At 29.8% G+C, this 20,902-nt stretch overlaps 2 protein-coding genes across 5 annotated transcripts in view; one reads left to right on the forward strand and one right to left on the reverse strand.

Annotated features, from left to right (window-relative positions):
- Window positions 1-20,902, forward strand: part of LOC123004460 — a 62,092-nt gene that overhangs the window by 26,911 nt on the left and 14,279 nt on the right. For 2 of the 4 annotated variants that reach the window (XM_044397757.1, XM_044397758.1), the window contains exon 2: window positions 13,185-13,362. In XM_044397757.1, the coding sequence (XP_044253692.1) occupies window positions 13,198-13,362 (165 nt within the window). In that variant the 5' untranslated portion in view covers window positions 13,185-13,197. Of the gene's footprint in view, window positions 1-2,453; window positions 2,574-7,253; window positions 7,452-13,184; window positions 13,363-20,902 lie in introns of those variants that run through there. The other 2 variants (XM_044397756.1, XM_044397754.1) reach the window with 2 other exon arrangements.
- LOC123004459 (malate dehydrogenase, mitochondrial-like) lies at window positions 13,545-19,096 on the reverse strand. Its single transcript, XM_044397753.1, has 3 exons — window positions 18,679-19,096; window positions 18,076-18,629; window positions 13,545-13,822 (listed from the first exon to the last, which is right to left on the reverse strand). The coding sequence occupies exons 1-3, from the start codon at window positions 18,943-18,945 to the stop codon at window positions 13,591-13,593; spliced, it is 1,053 nt and encodes a 350-aa protein (XP_044253688.1). The 5' UTR covers window positions 18,946-19,096; the 3' UTR covers window positions 13,545-13,590.

Genomic DNA, 20,902 nt, shown 5'->3' on the forward strand with positions numbered 1-20,902 from the left:
GTATCCTAAATTTTTGTACATTTACTAAATAATTATCTAAAAACATATACAAGATCACTAGTATCTATAAAAATTTCGAAGTTATGAGAATTTAAATTTTGCACTTTGTTTCAATTTTTTTCTGTTGGAAAAATAATTTTCCAAGTTTTTTTTTGCTAAGGACTATTAGAAGAAGAAACAAGGAAGCTGTATCCTAAATTTTAACTCAGTTTAGTGTTATTTGTGGCTTTAATTCGTAAAATTTTTGTACCTTTATTAAACCATTATAAAAAAATATACAAAATCATCAGTATCATTAAATAGACATAAAAAATGTAAAAAAAACAAATGTCAATTTCTTTACAGATAGAATTTTTTAAACATTTTTTCAGTAGGTACTCTGGAGGACTACCCAATTACTCCCTTACAAGGACTTTCCGGACCCCCCGGTATAGTAAATTTGTCACTAAATAAATTGTATTAGAACTTTGTTTCGATGTATGTCTTATTCTGTTGTTGTTATAAACGTAGTGTCAACATTTAATTCAACAATAGCCCTTGTACAAAATTTAATTTTTGCACTAAGTATTTTGGCAATAAAATTGAAAGGTTGAAAGGTTTTTATTATTGTTTTTAAAAACTAATAGAATTTGCTGGTAAGTAATTTCAGTTGTACTTTTTAATACATACAGGGTTATTCATAAATATGAAGCAATATTTGAACCTCAAAAATGACCTATAAATTGATCTTAATTTAAATAATAACTCGTGTCCTATCTCTATGGATAAGAATTTTACAGCCCTCGGAATGTGGGTATGGAAATTTGATTTTTTTGTAATAACTTTGGAACTATTTGACCAAATATTACAAAATTTAGAACATTTCCTTGTGACGACATACCCTTTGAACTAGTAATCACGAAAACCGGATACATCCACTCAATTTCCGGTTCCAGCAGTTGCAGGTCACATTTTCTGTGTTTTTCAATTTTTTTGCTCTCTTAACACCAATTTTTTATTGCCCAAATAGATAGAGTAATCAATTTCGATTAAAAAACGCATAACCTTTAATACTCCTAAAATGGACCGTTTTAAAGATATTTTAATTTAAACTGAGGACTGCACAATGTTGAAATCAAAAAATAGGGATTTTGAATAAATGGTATCCACGGCAACCAATGACCATGGTCACATAAATCCCTGCCAGGCATCTTTTAACTTTGACGATAAATTTTTGTGATTTTTTTATGAATTAAATGCTACGAGATCCATTCGGATTTATTCTAAGTTATGTTTGAAGTCTGAGGTAAACTCTTTTATTAAATATTTTCGATTAATTGTCTAATAATCGTCCAATGTCAAAGTTGACAGATGCCTGACAGCGATTAGTGAGACCATGGTCATTTGTTACCGTGGATATCATCCATTCAAAATCCCTACTTTTTGGTTTCAGCGTTGTGCGGTCCTCAGTTTAAATTAAAATATCTTTGAAACGGTTAATTTTAGGGGTATTAAAGGTTATGCGTTTTTTAATCGAAATTGATTACTCTATCTATTTGGGCAATAAAAAATTGGTGTTAAGAGAGCAAAAAAATGGAAAAACACAGAAAATGTGACCTGGAACTGCTGGAACCGGAAATAGAGTGGATGTATCAGGTTTTCGTGATTACCAGTTCAAAGGGTATGTTGTCACAGGGAAATGTTCCAAATTTTATAATATTTGGTCAAATAGTTCCAAAGTTATTACAAAAAAATCAAATTTCCACACCCACATTCGGAGGGCTGTAAAATTCTTATCAGTAGAGATAGGATACGAGTTATTATTTAAATTAATATCATTTTATAGGTCATTTTTGAGGTTCAAATATTGCTTCATATTTATGAATAACCCTGTATAGATATAGAAAAGTATCTAATAACAGTATGTGTTGAAAGAGTTTAGCGACAGATCTATTATTTTGAGAACAAATCTAAAATCTAATTATTTGGTAACTAAATACGGAATTAAGTGAAGACCGAGAAAATACGAACGAGTTTACGAACGTAAACATTCATTGATTTTTGGGTTTCCACATAAACTGAAGATGCGTATAGAATATTATTTTCCTATCATTTTCAGACCTATTTGTTTAGTACCAATTAAAGCTCTCCAGAGATCTCTAGACAAACATTTTAATTTGCGGAAATGGAAGATGTTGGAATAGCGGAAGCTCGAAACAAAACACGACGCACACAATGCCTTTTGTTGAGCCAATTGTGGGTACATGCGGAGGTAGCGTTTGCGGTTTTTTTTTCAGGCTAATTCAGGTAATTGGGAGGGTGGCGGCGAGCTGGGGGTAGTTTCGGTCAATGACCTTTTCCTGATTGAGTTGTGTCTGTGTTTGTTACCTAGATATTAAAATCGATGGATGCATCCAAGACTTCAAAGAGGGGTGGAAGATATTTTTAGAACAGTGCTATATATTGAAACTTCGGGGTGAATGGTTTTTCGACAATTTTTTTTTATTATTTTTGCAAGGGAAATGAGAGGGAAACGCGGTGTATTTAGTGACGAATGGTGAGACGGAATTAATGAATTTTGGACAATCTTTAGGGTGAGATTTTAGTGGAAATAATTAATAAGTTCCCTTCCTGACAAGTTTCAAAAGTTGTAACCTTAAAATGAATAATAATGGAGGTTCGTTCAACTTTCAGACGTAATTAGGTAGTTTTTACGACGAAATATAACATTTTTTTGGTTGTTATAAATATTTCGACAATTTTTTTTTTAAACGCGTTAAGAGTAAATTTATAGAAATAATTATTATGCTAAAAATATTTTCAGTTAAGATATGTTCATAAATGTCTCCGGAATTAAAAAAGTTCAATGTAAACTACCTTTTACTGTCATCATGACTGACATTTGACAATTAAACTTTTCTGTCAGTGATGCTATTTTTGAAAGTAAATAGGTAAGTCAAAATGACATAAACATGACAAAAATAAAAAAATCAGGTTATTAATGTAAAGGTTGTTTTAGAATTTACATTATGAAAATGACAATACTGCCCGAAATTTTAATTCCGCAACTGTACATGTAGTGGTTTTTCCTAAGAATGAAATTACTTGTTACCCGACACGTGCTTCTTCATCCTCCACTTGAATTTGATGTTCATCTTAACCAGAATCAAGCACCCACCCATTGTAGCTGTTGTAGATTATATCTCTCTTTTATAATCTTTATTATCTGTACTTACTCGTACCTGTAGAGAAATTTTTATAGTCTCTCCCGGTGGGAGTTAAAGCCTTGGTTGAGTGGACTATGTTTGAAATTTACGGATTATAAGGGTTTCCCATTTTGCGAGTTAAGACGCCTAATTAGGCCTTCATAATTTATGAAGATTGGGATATCAAAAAACGGGATCAATATTTAACAAAATTGAAGTGGTTTAGATTTTCTTTGTGTGCTTGAAGTGGGTAATTATTAAACCTTGACCACTTGCTTACAACATTTTATTATTAAAGATATATCAACCACCAATCAGCTGATTGTTTCTAAATATTGATTGACTGTTTGCGTGTAGACGTTGTTTTCATGATGAATTCTGTCTCGTTTGGTTTTTCCAACAAAACTATTACTAAAACGTCAGAAATAGAAATGGCAATTTTTCCTATGGAAGGCTTTCAATATAGTGGGTGATCAAAAATGACTGTTCACTTTCTTATTAGGCTGTTTGCAACACTGTGCAGGCGAAAGTGTATTCCAATTGAACCATTTAAAAATTAAATTCAGTATTGCCAACTCAAACAGTTGTTTCCGATTTTTGTATGTACTATTCAAACAAGAAAAATCAAAATACTTATTATTTTCATTTAATAAAACTCATTCCAAAGCAGCAGATTTTGTTTATGCAATGTGTACTAAAATTCTAAAGTGGATACAGAAAAAACTTGCACTTTAATTGAGTCAAACAGATTTATGAGCGCTGACTAACATTACAATTTCCAGACTAGCAATTTTTTGTTTTGCGTTTTAACATCTTTGTTGATAGCATAATTGCTCTACATATTTATAAATTGATTACATTCCAAGTTTGTGTCTATAAATCATTTAAAAATCAAAGTGATATTGATTGGAATTGGTATAACATATAACTTAATAATTTGCGGTATTTATATGATTACACATTTCATAGAAAGAATCTGTAAATGAGTTATTTATGTAGATAATTTTGAAAAAAAAAATATTATGGTAAACGTGTTTTAATAATTCTCTATTTATTTATTTTTTACATTCATTTTTTTTCTTCAACATTTTTGTTTTCTTTTGATTACAAGAAATATAATAATTTTGTTTTTTAGAAACCTAAAGTGTGAGTGAGTATATTATTTTTTTCATGTCATGTTAATTATTGTTTCTTCCAATCTTGGAAATAATTTTCTCTCACCCACATTTATCCTTGTCATCCTTCAACTTCACGAAAACATATTTTTGTTTAGATCAAAATAAATTCTCTTTGTTGTTTACTAAAATTCTCCTATAATTTATCCCATTGGCATTGCTTCGAGTTTTCAAGGAAAAAATACTCGCAACAGATTTACAATTGAATCATTTTTAGTCCACCCTCTCAGACGAAGATCACTTTCTCTATTATTACAGGCTGTTTCAGTAGACTTTCTCATTAATTATACATATACAAGCTGTTTTTTAACGAGCTTCTTTGGATGTGTCAAAACAATAAACAAAAATTTGAAAATTTTGAGTTAGGGAAATTTTTATTTACAGGAGGGAACACCTTTTAGTGTACTTTCGAAATTTGTGGTACCTACCTACCTCTTTGGTAATAGGCAACTCTTTCGGAATTTTAAATGGTCCCATCCCCTTTGTGATCTTCAAATAAAAAATGTTTTGACAGGAATTTGGCTGTGATTTTTTCAATTGTTACAAGGTTACAGGTGCTCAATTACTGGTAATACTATTGTAGTATGAATTACATAAAGCAAAGTTGAAGGTTTATTTTTAAAGTAAAATTAAACTGACATTTTCTGTTATGAAAATACCGTGCGATCAAAATAAAATAAATTATAGTAGGCGTCGATTAAATTCTACAGTTGGCAACACATTGGCTGGGAATCTGGGGTGGAAATTTTTCACACAAACTCAAAGTAAAAATGACCATTCATCGTTTTCGTCTTGTACAGCATTTTTGTAATAACTTGCAACAATAAAAATTTTCTGCTCTAAAGTGAACATAATGTTACTCAAAATGAATAAAACGCAAACTTGTCAAAGTTTCCACTGACATTTGATGTCAAAAATCAGGATTGTCATCTGAAGGACTTTAATCACCGCCTACTCTAATTATTTTTTTTCGCACGGTACGATACTCCAAAAACAATACACAGCCGAGTTCCTGGTCAAAATATTTTTCATTTGTCTCCCTGTAATTTAATTTAATTTTTTAATTTATTTTTCTGAGGCATCTAGCAGAGTGGCTCGTTTTAAAAAAATCACCTTGTAGGTATTTTTGTTTATAGTAAATCAAATTATTTCAAATTTAAAAGAGGCTTATGTAGTTAAGGTAACATAAATTTTGTTTGTTGTAATGTATTTTTTTTTCAATTTTTTAAAATCTTTTTAAAACAGTAACAAATTAAATGTAATCCCAAAGCATATTTTTTATGAAACATGTTTCTTATATTAAATTGGCATAATCAGGACGATGACATGATGACAAAAACATGAGAGAGATTTTTTGACAGTTTCAGCGCATTTACCTATCTTGGTTGACGAAACACGTGTTGTAAAAAATATGAAAATTGAGAAAACTTAAATTTTTCGTCTTCACATAATTCAGTGTTGTCACTAAATTTTAGTTACATGCTACGTTGATCACAAATTTAAATGAATTATCACCAATTATTAATTTTGTTTTTTTAATATTTTTTAAATTTGCAAATTTCAATTTGATAAAAGTAAATCCTAATTTATTGTTTGTTACATACTTTTTGAAAATATCATAATCAAAAGTACGTAGTACCAACTACCTTTCTATCATCTAGGGTTATATGTATTTTCGCTAGTGTTCCTAACAATTTTTGATTTTTTTTGTAAACATGTATGCTATAAGAAAGTTTCATTAATAGAAAATTATTATGAAAATTGGCAAAATCATTACAAATGCAAAAAGACTTTCTTGGTAGAATCATGTTTTTATTATTATTTTAATATACAGGATGAATATAAAGTATGGAACCAAGCGGTTTTATTTTTAATCATTTGGCTCCAGAAAATAATAATTAATATAAATTAAAGTAATATAAAAAATGTGATCGTATTTTCAGAACGAAATTTTGTTTTGTTTTTGAGTTATGCGATTTTTTTTTGTCAAAATTGCAATTTATGTGAAAAAATTTTTTTGAAAAAATTAAATATAAAGCAGATAGTTGTAATCCTTAGAGTATAGCTTTTCTGAGAAAAATGATTTTATAGTGGGTTGCCATTTAAAAAAATATTTTTTGTTGTAGAACTCAAAAACAAAAGGAAATTTCGAAAATTTTTATTCTTGTTAAATCATCACATTTTTATAGTACTTTATAACTAATCAATTAGTTTTTTCAAAAAATAAATAGTTTAAGCAAAAAACGTTTGGTTCTATACTTTTTATTCACCTGGTATGTTTCTTCTAAGATAATTTTGATATTTTTTGGGAACTAAAAGATAAATTGAACATAAACCTAAAGAATCGAAATAATAAACAGCTATACATGTTTCGTCAATTAGGTTGGTCAATTAGGGTAATGATAATTATTTCTTTTTTTAAATTGTGTGTAAGTATCATATTTGGGGTTGTTTTTTTGAGGTATTTCTTGGATTCATCTGATGGTAATGCAAACATGACGAAACATAAGTAGACATTTATACAAAAATTAACTTTTATTTAATCTATTTTATATCTATATTTTTGACGCGTTTTTGATTTTATTTGAATAAATAAATTGTTCCATTTGAGCTTTTAACATTCTTTTAACTAAAAAAAAGTCAATGCAAAGCGCTTCAAGCGAAAAGCATCCATCCTCCCACTCAATCCCTCAAAATTTCCTCTTGAGTGAACCAATAGCAATAATGATGTCCCCCCGAATCACCATTTCCCTTCTATAAGCAAACAAGCGCAAAAAACAAAGCCGTGCAATAATAATCAAATGGAAAAAGTCGCACACACACGCAACCCGCGCATGCCCACTGTTCTGCATGTTGCCTATCGAACGGCAGTCTGCAGTGTAGGTACGGTGAGCGTCGCGACGTCCGCGTCGCTGCTGCTTTTTCGCGGACGGTGGGCGTACCGTGGCGATGTGCACGACAATACAACTATCCGTCTCTCACGCACCCTCGAAAAGAGCCGTTTCTGTCGCCCTCTCGGCGCCCGATCTGTGCCAAATTTAAGCCCCCTTCTAGCCCCACTGGATACCTTTTCTACGCGACTTTTTTACAGGTAAAACAAAGAGATAAAACAAAATTCAATTAAATCTAGGAAGCCAAAAGTGAGTGGACTGAGGGCAAATGGGGTGCAGGTTTAGAGGTTTTATTACGGCGATGACATAAAATTTGGGAGTAATCACGCAATTTTTTCGTTTAAGGGTCACGTGATTTGTTTGTTTATTAAGTGGCGTGGGGTATATTGCATTTTTTTACAGCAGCCAGTTTTTATTTTACACTGTTTCAGCTCCTAAAAACTAGAACAGACAAACAAAAAATGTACGGATGATATTAATGTGACCTTTTCAAAACGTTTTTATGAGTTTGTAAAGGGCAAAGTTTTAAACTTCTGGAAAAATCAAAGGTTAATGTAAAAAAATAATTTGGGTAGTGTTTAAAGTTTAAATAACTTATTTTTTTATTTTGTATGTTCTTATTTGGGGGTTGTTTTGATTAACAAAGAGAGAAAATGCTCTCTCTCTCTTTCTTAATAATTTTTTTAATTAGCAATAAACCAATTGAAAGTATTATGTATTAATTTTACTTCATTTTCCAAAGGTTTACATTTGGAAAAACAATACGGTATTAACATTAATAAATAATATATACTCAGGTAATTTTTGTATTATAAAAACAGTAATAGCGTAAATCATCGACAAAAATAATCAACAAACTGATGACTTTTTATTATTTTTTTGGTAAATTTTAAATTTCTGTTTATTTTGTGGGCTAATCATAAAGTAAACAAGTATAGGTAGGTATGGTTGAAATCTTTATGTAAGTAATATTTATTGTGGCTTTTAATTTTTTTTTTCTTAAATTATTTTGTGCCATGTGAGCAGAAGAACGTATTGCGTAACATAAATATAACCTAACTTTTTCTTTGCAGTTTTTTTACTTTCAAAATTTAAACACAAATTCCGATACTAACACGTCTTGTTTATTGTTTATAAGCGTCTTTGATTTTACGCCAAAACTGCAAAGGAAAAACATTTTTTGCTTTACCTGAAACGAGCAAATCTGTAATTAAAACTTTATTATTTTAACTCAGTAGAAAGAAAAGTTCATTTTTCTCTGCTTTTTAAGTCTTATCATATTGTCGCTTTTATTATTTTGACAATGATGTCACTGTGACAAATAAGTTTACGCAAGTTAAATAACAAAAATGTTTGTGAAAAACATATCTTTATAAATAGCAACTCAAAGAAAGCTTTAAGACAAAAACCAAAGTTATTTTTAACAATTTTAACAAATATCATTATTTAATTAATAAATTAATTGTCAAAGTGACATATAGTTGTCAAATAAATAAAACTGCCAATGTAATAGGACTTATTAAAAAGCAGAGAAAAATTATCCTAAGTTGGAAATTAAAGAAAAATTAACTTTTCTTTAATGAAGTTTTAAGTACAGATTTGCTCGTTTTAGGTGAAGAAAAAATGGTTTTCCTTTGCAGTTTTGGCGTAAAATCAAGGATAAATTTTTTTTTCCTCTTGTAAACTCAATCCGGAGACATACTGTATAGTAACCTCAAAAAATTTCTAACAATTTTAGAACTTACCTGGAATTCCATTTAAAATTATATCATAATTTTGCTGAATGATTTTTTCGAATGATCAATGTAAATTGAAAAGTTATTTATAAAATAACAACATACAAGGTGTTTTGTAAAAAGACAAAAAACGAAAAATTCTAAGTAAAATAAGTTACCCGAAGCATGAGAAAAATGTTAAAAAAGTTCTCCCTATAAAAATTTCGAAGTTATGTGAGTTTAAATTTTGCACTTTGACTATTTATTTCTGTTGCAAAAATAATTTTACATGTTCTTTTGCTACACACTGTTATAAAAAGAAACAAAGAAGCTGTATCCTGAACTCTAACTATGTTTCGTTATTTGTACGTTTTATTGACAAAGTTTTTGTTCCTTTACTGAATAATTATGAAAAAATATACCTATACAAGATTATCGGTACTTATAGACATAAAAAAATGTCGAGTGTCAAAAAATAAATATCAAAAATTTCGGACAGATAGAATTTTTTAAACGTTTTTTTAATGTTCCTGGTTTCTTATCTTACTTGGCATTTTTCTTTTTTTTTGTCTTTTACACTGTAAATTACCAAATAAAAGTTATATTTTACGACTCAAGCTAAACGAATATTTGAATACAAATAGTAGAATTAATATTAAAATTTTATCATATAATTGTCTTTTTTAATATGAGTATGAGATTCCTTTTTAAAAATAAGATACATATTTAAAATATTATTCTATTCGGTAGATTTTCCCATTTCAGTACGAGAACAATACAAAATCTTCTAGCGCTTGCACCACAAGTCTCCACTCATAATTCCAAGCATACCACCAGACTAAAAGCAACAACGACTTTATTCATTATCCCAACACTGATAATCACAGCTATGAACATATTTTACTGTTATACTGTGACTTTAAATAGTCAAAATGCTATGCAGTAAATCTTGATTTCGTAGTGTTATAATCGGATTTAAATTAGGAAACTTATAATCATTGTTTATTGCCTTGTATTATACAAGATTTGATAATTGAGCAAGACGCCATAATTTTCTGATTCTCTTGTGGCGTTTGTATAATATGTATTATATTATTTATTTTGACTAAATTGAGAATGTGAAAATTTTCACCTGTTGTCAACAATCTATTTTATCAAGTAGTACAGTTTGGATGGGTACTTGGTCAATGGAAGACCGATTAAAACTTTTAATTAAATTCAGTGAATTTACTTGTTTAGTCAAACTTTAGGACTCACGTAATGTTTTAGACACACGCGAATTTTTCTTCTATCACGTGATGTGTGCATGTCTAGGTTTTTATTAAAAATGTCATTCTCTAAAGTGCTATTTTAAATTAAAGGAAGTTTTAATTTAAACTTTTAAGAGGTTTGGGTTCAATCAATTGTGACGATTGTTATTGCTAGAAATGAGATGTTTAATTATACTATTAGTTAGTTTTCTTTAATCTTTAGGCACATTCAAATCTGCTTGTAACAATGAAGAATGGTTTTTAACTATGTTTACCAGAAATCAGTGAAAATGCACACGTGAGGTGGCCTGAAAGATTCTCATATTTTACCTCATTTGATTTTTTTTTTTTAAAACACACCTGGTGTTAACTTATCGTTATTTAATCGAAAGAATAAAATTCGTGAAATTTGTAAAATTTGCATGTTGAATAATCTTTGTTTCATTTCTTAATGTATTTTGTAAGGAGAATAAGTCACGTTTGGGTTAGTATTAAAGTAATAAACCGAAATAAAAATGTCAGAAGAATCATAAAACCGAAATGTGAACTTTAGGTTACCATAAGCTTGGATTAAATGCCTCACAAACCGAACTATATCATAAACCTTTTTACTTCAATTCATAATTTAACTTTACGAATGCATTACGTTTTCCAATCACCTTATTTCCAGAATGACTGTTTGAATTGGCAATATTCAGAATTTATTTTTTAACTTTAATACTTAATTTGACTTTAACATAATCTATTATAATCTTGCAATATATCAATCCGGTTGCACTTTTGAAAACTGCTGAATAACAAAATCCTTTTAATTCTGTTGTTAACTCAAAGTCATTGATACTCGAAATGGATTTCTTTTGAAAGTGAAGTTTGGGATTTTTATTAAGTTTTTTTGTATCGGCCTAATGCAGAAGAACGAGATTTTTCTTAAAAACCAACCCAATTAGAATGAAATTAACCGAATTATATTCACTTACTCGTACTGCTTATGCGATTTGTTTATATAAAATCAAAATTTTTGATTTATTGAGGTTTTAAAAATTTTTGTTGAAAAATTGAATAAAAGTCGTGTTTTACGTGTATTATGTTTGTAATTTAAGATAAAATTAAAGGAAGTTTAAAAGTGGTTATTTATGATTCAAGAGTATAAACTATTTTGATCCTGAGGATTTAAAGGATTAACGATGATGTTTGTTCCAGATATGCATAAAAAACTTTCCTTCCAACAAATTAAATTAATAATAACATAAAAAAGTGATAAATTTGTCAAACAATTTGTAAATATGCAGTTCATTCAATTGCAATTTTAAGAGTAAAAATCGGTATTTATTTTATTTTTGACGCAATAAAAGTTGTCAAAAACGAAGGATTTTTTTGTTGGGAGGAAATGTATATTTTTAAATAAGTTAGAACAAGTTAAAAGAGTATACATTATATTTTGTATAACATTTTTTTTTAATCAAGTCACATTCCCTGTAACAAACTAGAAAGATACAAGCTGAAATAATATATCTAAAATTTATTTTAATTTTAATTGAATATTATTTATGTTTTAAACATTACACTTTTATAGCAAATTTAAAAATTCAATCATTTCATACGTCAATAAAATTTTAAATAGTAGGTACAATCTTGTTGATATTGCAGTGTCGCAAACAGAAAATGCTTCTAACTTTGTTGCCTACTCAAATAATCAATTTTGATCACCTTATATTAGTAGATTTATTCTTGGATTGAAAGTTGTAAGTGAAAATAATTGAGTTGTTTCCATACACCTCCCCTGTTTCTGTTTTCTAACTTTTGACAAATTTATATCCACAAAGTGTGTTGTAGTGAAAAGAAAAGGTGAGTCATCAATTTCATTAATTTCCCTTGAGGAAATGTTTTAAAAAGTTCGACAAAATGTGAAAGTTTAAATAAAAAGTTTTAGCTTAAAGAAATACTGTTTCATTATCGTGTGCTAACATTTTACTGCAAAAAATACTACTACTTTACAGTAAAACCTCAACTATACGGACATCGGATGTTTCGTGATCATACATGAAAGACGACAGCTGTCAATATTGTGAATATTTTGAAATTGCATTTTACGTTTTTATTAAACAAAGTATTTGTTTGTTCCTAAATTCAGGGAAATTGCTGAACGAGCAACAGAAAATTTAAAAAACATAGGTTGTAAAATGGCTACTTTCCTACCCGAAAACTGATAAGGAAATGACCACTTACCAACCTGACTGTCTTATTTCATATTGATTGTTAAAATGTCATCATTGTGAATAAACTACATATTTTTGTACAGGGTGATTAAAAATTCTCGGACCATAACAAACTAGAAAATCTTCTGTCAGTTATGTTTTTTTCAGAAACGAAAGCTTGAAAAAAAAATTGTCTTCATTGTTATGCTTAACTGAAAGTCTTTTATCACCATTCGAGGGGTCCAACACTGTTGAATTAGCCTGTATACAGGGTTTTCAAGTAAGATAAGATACCAGGAACATGGAAAAAATGTTTAAAAATTCTGTCACAAAATTTTGACATTTATTTTTTGACATTTGGCATTTTTTCATATCTATTTAATGACTGATGATCTTGTATATGTTTTTTTTTTTAAATTATTTAGTAAAAATACAAAAATTTTGCCAATAAAAACCTTGTTTCCTCTTCTAATAGCTTGTAGCAAAAAAACTTGAAAAAGTATTTTTTCAACAGAAATAAATAGTCAAAGTGCAAAATTTAAACTCTCATAACTTCGAAACTTTTATAGATAGAATTTTTTAACATTTTTTCCATGTTCCTGGTATCTTACTTTACATGGTATTTTTTTCTGGGGCGCTAGTTCTGGCGCATCCTGTATAATGTGCCGGATAATCGAGGTTGAAATGTATTTAATACTCAAGTAGGCATATAAAATCTAGTAAATTATTCGAAATGTTGGTATAAACAAGCTCCGTTGTAATTTTATTTGTAGATAATTAAACAAAATGCCTCAAGGCCCGATGTCGAGCCCCTTGATGAAGCCGTTCGTGGTACTGGCACTTCCTGGCATGTACCTCTTCTACAAGTACAACCAATACAAACGTCGCCGGAAGGAAAACGCCAAACGACGTCTCACCGAACGTGAACTGCAACACCTCAACAACAAGATTGTAAGTAGTTGCAATCCGTCTTTTTTTCTATACCGAAACGTGGGCATCTCTCGAGAGTTGGGGAAATTTATAGCGCTTAAGTTAACACCACGTTCGACCTTAATTTTTCATCGTGCTAGCAATTACTCATTCATGAAGGTCTGGCGGGATTTGTTGGACTTACTTTACGAAATTGGACTGAATAAAAGTAAAATTTCAGTTGAATTTATTGACGCCATTACACAGTTATTATCGTATGATCCCAAGTTTTTCGATTTTTTCCCTTTCTATCTCTCGGATCATGAATGCAGGAAGGGCACATTTATCTTGACGATTTACTAGATCTGAAGCCATTTCTTCCCGTGCTTTGAGTTGTAAGCACGTTTCTTCGAATGTAATCAATTCATTTCTGCGCAGTTTCTGCAGACCGTAATTGTGCAAAATGCCCATTTTTCCCATTTTTACGATGCACACTAAATATCTGAAACAAAAAATGCATTTGTATCGACCCAGGCTTGATGAATTGAAGTTTGCTTTGTAGTAATGAAAATTGCAAACTGAAATTAAATTTCCACTAACTAGATTAAAAGAAGGCAAATTCGTTTTGTGTCTTTGTTCTGGAATTAATTGATGGAGTTAAAAGATTTGATTAAAACACATTGTAAATAAACAAAGATTTTAAGCAATGTAAACAAAAATGATGATCAGCAACTAATTAGAGCAAATTCTATTCACATTAAAAGCAATAATAATTTGACGAAAAACACTGATTAAAGTTCAAATAATAGTTATTTAGTCACGAATGGACTTTTTTCAGTAGTTAAACAAAGTACGTTAGTATATAAAATGTTACTTTTGGACCAGGGCATGTGGCGACTTAAAAAACAGAATAAAACCCTACCAATTTAGCTGTTTGCCCAAAAGCAAACAAGCGAAAAAGGCCTAAAACCCTTGAAAAAGCATTAATTTTTATTCACTTCAAAAGTACTTAAATATCTATAGACCAACAAAAATTGGGCACACGAAAAAACTGTTGAAATCTCCCAAAATATGCAAAATTACTTCAAGAACACCCTAAAAAACTAACAAAATACCTTGTTTTTAAACACCTCAAAATGATTTTTTATTTCTGGACCAAACCATTTGGCGCATGCAAAAAAAAATGGAAAAACAACACAAAATCAAGAAGGGTTGGTACCAGGATATTTGGCGTCTTAAAAACAGGGTAGAATCTTACAAATTTAGCTGTTTCCTCAAAAGTAAACAATCGAAAAAGACATAAAACCATGAATTTTTATGCGCTCCAAAAATACTCAAAAATCTATAGACCACCAGAAATTGGGCACATGAGAAAACCGTTGAAAAACATCCAAAATCAAACATAATTCCCTTAAAAGCACTCAAAAAAACCTTACAAAATCCGTTGTTTTTAAACATCTCAAAATGACTTTTTGTTTCTGGACCAAGCCAATTGGCACATGTAAAAATCATTGAAAAAGCGCCAAAAATCTTATTCAAATTTATCATGTTTTCGACATCTCAAAATGGATTTTTATTTCTGGACCAGAACGTTACAACACTTTAAAAAAATTCAGATAAAGCCAAAATGGCTTTTTATTGATGGATCAGGATAATAACAGGAAAAATAAAAAAAAACAAAAGTCTTATCTGAATAGGTTTAAAATTAGAATCAAAAATAATGTTAAACAAAAAATTAAAGACCAATTTATCTACTAAAATTAGTAGATAAAAGCACTCTTTAACATTGAGTACAAAATAAAAAACAAAGCTGATTTTCAGTTCAAATTCAAACTTTCTTCGCTTCCATTTTTTTTTGTTTTGATGTATTTTTAGAATATTTTTGAGAGTTTTTTTTATTTTTTTTTATTAAAATTATAATGTTTTTCATTTCCATCACAAACTGCTATTTTGCTAGAAAAAAATTAACAACTACGAAACAAGAAATATAGCAATAATTTAACTTTGCGTTATTTTACATTATTGCTATTGGTTTAGAAAATTCTTTCAAAATAAATAAACAGCTATATAAACCATACACAAATATCAGTCAATAGACCCTGATTTTGCATTTATTGTGTGGGATAAAAATGCCTTCAAAGCAAGAAATAATCAATTTGAATTAAATGGTGGATGCGCCGGGCTAATTTAGTTTTAAAAAAATAATAAAAAAAGTTTGTTAACTAAATTGGATGTGATAAGCTTATGTAAATAATGTTTTTTGAATTGGTTTACTTTTTAATCTTTTAAACAAAACAAGATGTGTGTTAAAAATATACTGAATTCAAGAAAAAAAACGTTTTTTTTAATTTGTGCGAATTTTTACCAAATTAAGAAGATTTTTAATTAATTTTCATTCAATAAGATTAAACAAAACAAATCAAAATATTTAATTAAGTATTATTAATTCCCATTTTTTTCTGGTTTATTAATAAAAAAACATGTCCAAGTTTTATTAAATAATTAGTCAATTGGAACGAAATATATTGAAATACTCGTATGAGTATTATGTCTCCAATTTTTGCTATTTATTATTATATAATAAATACAGGCTGCGCCAGAACTCGCGCCCCAGAGAAAAATGCCATATAAGGTAAGATACTAGGAACATGGAAAAAATGTTAAAAAAATTTTATCTATAAAAATTTCAAAGTTATGAGGGTTTAAAGTTTGCACTTTGACTCTATTTATTTCTGTTGGAAAAATAATTTTCCAAGTTTTTTTTGCTATAGGCAAACAAGCAAGCTGTATCCTAAATTGTAACTCTGTTTAATGTCATTTGTGGCTTTTAGTGGCAAAATTTTTGTCCCTTTACTAAATAATTGTAAAAAAACATATGCAAGATCATCAGCACGATCGTAAAATAGACAGGTCTGGAAACTCCATTTATAAATACGTTTGAAAATTAAATTATTTTTTCTGAATCGCAGGTGGTTATGGAGGGCAACTATACCCGTGGCGCCTTCACGTGGTGATTTTATTAATTTACTGTTTGACAGCATTTTGGCAGCTAACCACAAATTTAAAAAGTGAATTTTTCTCTATTTCCAACGTTTCTAAATATTTTTGTCGCTTATGCACAGTTTTTCGGTGTTTTAGGATGGTTTTCTTTGATTTATACTTGTTATCTTTCGTTCTGTTTTATCTAAATTAAATATTAAAAAATTTTTTTGGTTTTGAGTTGGTCATTCAATGTTTTTGGCAATCAAAAAGGTAGATATTTGGTTTTTATATGTTGTTTACACTAAACACTTCTGCAGATGCCCAGAATTTGTGCTGTTTTCCATTGCACCACTAAATGAAGTAGTAAACAATTGGGTTTTTTTTGGGTGAAAGAAAAATTGGACCCAAGGGCAAGGGATGAAACTCCAAATACTGTACTGCAAAGAAAAGACAGAAGCTGTCAATTACATTTTGAGAAAAAAGATACAAAATTAGAGAGAAAACATTAAAACATTTAACATTGAAGCATTTAATCGACTAGAGTTTTGAGTTTTGAGTTTTGACATATTTGTATCAGTCTAAGAAGTAATATTTTGTCTTTAAAGTCCTATAGATAAATGAGTACACAAATGTATCAAGTTTTTAAAAAATTATTTATTTCTTTACTCTGTTTACAAAGTGCCCGCTCACCACAAAAATAGATCCTGAAATTGTCTTTATTGTGACTGGTTTTCTTTATTATTCAAAAAAGCTTGCTGTACACGAGGTGGGTTCTGCCCAAGTAAAAAACACCATTTTTATAAATCTTGGAAGATTGTCTTTACAAAATCGTTCTATTGTAAATTTTACACCAACCTTGATCGCTACTACATTATTAGTTAGAATTGGATAACTTACGTATAAAAGTTACTTACTATAACATTATTTATTTGTTGTTTTATTTCTTCAATAATACTTCTTTTACACGTCTTTTTTAAAGGTCTTGCATTATTATCATCATAGGTAGCATCTTGTGAAAAGATCAATAACAGCAATGTTTTCTACTCTTTTTTTCTACTAGATGGTAAGGTGGCAATTAATAAATGCTATGGATTGACTCGATACCATGAACGTTATTCTAAAAGATGCAGATTTGTTTAAAAGTTATTAAGGTGTTTTTTGCACATTTTTTAAAAATTTTGACAAGCCTACAGTAACCTAACAAATTATGACAAGCGCTAATTTAATATTTGACATTATTTACGCACGGAGACGTCATTTTTCGTTCATAAATATGCAGTAATTAACGTAGTATCCGATAGAGGCACCACGGGTATAGTTGCCCTCAAAACCTACTGAGATCCAAATTTTTTAATTCAATTTTGAAACACGAGTTTCCAGACCTGTCTATTTTACGATCGTGATCATCAGTATCCTTAAATAGATATAAAAAAAATGTCAAATGTCAAAAAATAAATGTCAAAATTTTTTGACAGATAGAATTTTTTAAACATTTTTTTCATGTTCCTGGTACCTTACTTTACTTGAAAATTTTCTCTGGGGCGCGAGTTCTGGCGCACTCTGTATATCTCAAAAATAACACATTTTGGAGTCTAAATTTCCGATTTTCTTTAACAAAATCCTTGAAAATCAGAAAAACTTTGGTTGATCTTGTAAAAGCAGTTATTTTTTCTTAAACAGCACAATTTTATTTTTTCTCCAGAGAGTCAAATACGATAATTTGATTTGTGAGTGAGTCTTTCTTAAACTATTCGAGTGATATTTTTTTCTCACCGACATGTTTTGATGATGTTTGTTCGAACAAACGCCAAAACATTGGCATTATAATCTCCATTAATCCCCGTCGCAATCCCTGTGATCATCCTGTTGAGCCCCACTGCGTGACTCGTTGTGGGTTGCGGAATTTCCTTTCTAAATTCTTCCATCAACTTATCTGCATCTTTTTGCGCCATTCCCACGGGTTGCGTTTGCGAAAAAAGAGGAATAGCACAGTCCAAATCTGGTCCTCCTATGATAGGCACGTGGACCATTTGGGGATCCAAATTCTGGTAATGTCCAGCAATTGCATTAGCTTTCACTTCAGCCAAAGCAGCAGAACCCAGAAGTCTACCAGGATGGTACCAGTCGGATTGTTTGTACACTTCAGCAACTATGGGCAAAGTGACCGAAATGGGAGTTACTGCAACAAGGATGACGGCTCTTGGGGCGTATTTGGCGCAGGTTTCAGCCAGTTTGGCCACTCGGACGCCTTCGGCCATGACCAGTTTTGGTATGGACATTTTGCTGGTGCTGGTGTTGAGACCCAGCATGACCACAATGTCGGCACACTAAAAAACATCTCTACCTTATTTTCTCATTATTAATTTGGGGAAATACCTTGACGGATTTGCTGACACTATCCATATCGTAATAAGAATGAACTTTGCATCTGGTGTCAAAGTGATTCAAGTCTAGAGACATTGATTCTACTTTTGAGGTTCCTTGGAGGTGTAGGCCAGAAATTGCAGGGTTTTGTTTGATGAGAAAAGCAAGAGATTGACCTAAAAGTGTGTCGGCACCAAGGATGCATACTTGGACGTGTTTTTGAGGACGTTGGGAACAAAACTGTCGGGAAAATTTTGTTAAGATGTGAAAAGTTGTCATTGTCTAAATTTTTGACGTGAGGGTAGAAATGTCAGTAATAAACATCTCCGTTTTATTACCCATGTTTCACTTCTATTCCTTTTATTTCTTTTCAATATTTTTGAAACTTTTCTAAATTTTTCCTCGACCTTTATTTTTTTCCTGCTTTTAATCTACATTTTTCTTCTCCTTCTTGGATCTTCTTGGTATGGAAACGATGAACAAAAACACGATAAGCCCGTCACACCAAACTTTTATTTGAAACACAACGCGTTTCAACCACAAAGTGGTCATCCTCAAGTGATTTATCTTTTCCAATATTATCTGATTATGTTTTATCTAAAAAAATTCCCAGCTGCAATATCTTCCTTGTACTATTTTTATTTTTCTCTATTCTTTCCATTTGCTGAAAATTATCTTTTCATATTTTTTTCAAAAAGTTATTTTTGATATCACTCTATTTTTTTGTGTTTATCTCCTTTGTTGTCTTCCTTATCTTGTATTATTTTTTACTTCTTTTTCCTCTGTTTTATCACTTATGTACCTATTTTCTTTGTGTTTTATGTTTCTTTCTCATATTCTCAGCTTCACCCTAAACTTCTCTCTTCCAATAATTTCGTAATTTCTTTATCATGTTATTTTTTTGTTATATTATTTTTACAAACCTTCATTGTTTAATTTATCAAAAGATTTTGAAATTGTTGTTATTGTTTCTTCTCCATAAATCTACTTTTCGTTGCCAGTTTCATCTTTTCATACCGTCGCGTTTTTTTTCTTTTCTTTCATTCTCTTATTTCCAACAATTAAAATATGATTTCTCTATGTCTATTTTACGAATCCTCTTTTTTTTGCCATCTTCTCACTTTAGTAATCTGTTTCTTTTTCTGTCTTTATTCTCTTATTTCCTTACTCTAATATTTAATTACATGAAGAAAAATCACAACTTTTGTAAGTGATATTTTTGTTTTTTTCTCTGTTTTTTTCTTTCTTTTTGTTTTTTTACTAAATTCTGTTTATTTTATATTCTCTAATTATTTTCAGTTTTTTTATTATTCATATTTTATTGCCAAGAGTGCGTTAAAAATAATTTGGGTATAAATCTCCATTTACAATAACCAAGGTTAAACATCACCTTATTAAAATTCGTAGTCCATTGTTGCTCCATAATCAATACATGTCGCTTTTACCCTACTTGACACTGAAAGTGGAAGAAATGGATTATTCGGGTGAAATGCTAATTCCAATTAAATTTGCATACGAATTGCACGCGATGAATTTTTTTATAAATTCCTCTTCAAGGACAACAAAAATGATTTAAACTTTATTAATTAGCACTGATAAAATTGTCATTTACCTTGAACTCTTTCCGTCGTGTGATGTGGACAATGATGAAAATTTGAATGGTTGCATTGTTTTTACCTTGAACTAAACTTTGTGAGTTTGTAATATACGTCTGCGGTTTTACTGTGCCATCGCTGGTGGTTTTATGATGATAAAATACTATGAAAATGCAGGAATCAACGCTAAGTAACGCTGTTGATACCAAGGCGGATACTATAGCGTTTATTAGAACTAAAATTGGATCGTTTTCTGTAATCATTGTTTATGTCATATCCTATCAATTTCCTAAATGGAAAGCTTTCATTATCACACCTAGATTTGCTCTATTATTTATTGTTTAAATTGTCGGATCCTAATGATTGCAGCTGTTGTTGTCATTTGCAGTTGACGTCTTTTTGGATCTATTTTACTGATAAGTACTGATAACTGTTGAGTAAAAAACGTAAGGATCCAATTACAAATAAATTATCAATAAGAAAACGAAATTATATATTGAATAATGTTTTTTTGGCACTTACTTGTTCCAAAGTACGGAAGGTACCATAATATGTTTTTTTTTGTTATTTATATTATTATTTGACAATTATACACATCTTAACATTCTGTGAGATAACTATGTAAACGTTAAGTTTTACTT

Source organism: Tribolium madens, unplaced genomic scaffold, assembly GCF_015345945.1.
Source record: "Tribolium madens isolate multiple individuals breed KSU strain unplaced genomic scaffold, Tmad_KSU_1.1 Scaffold_1;HRSCAF=32;Tcas5.2_LG8, whole genome shotgun sequence".
NCBI lineage: Eukaryota > Metazoa > Arthropoda > Insecta > Coleoptera > Tenebrionidae > Tribolium > Tribolium madens.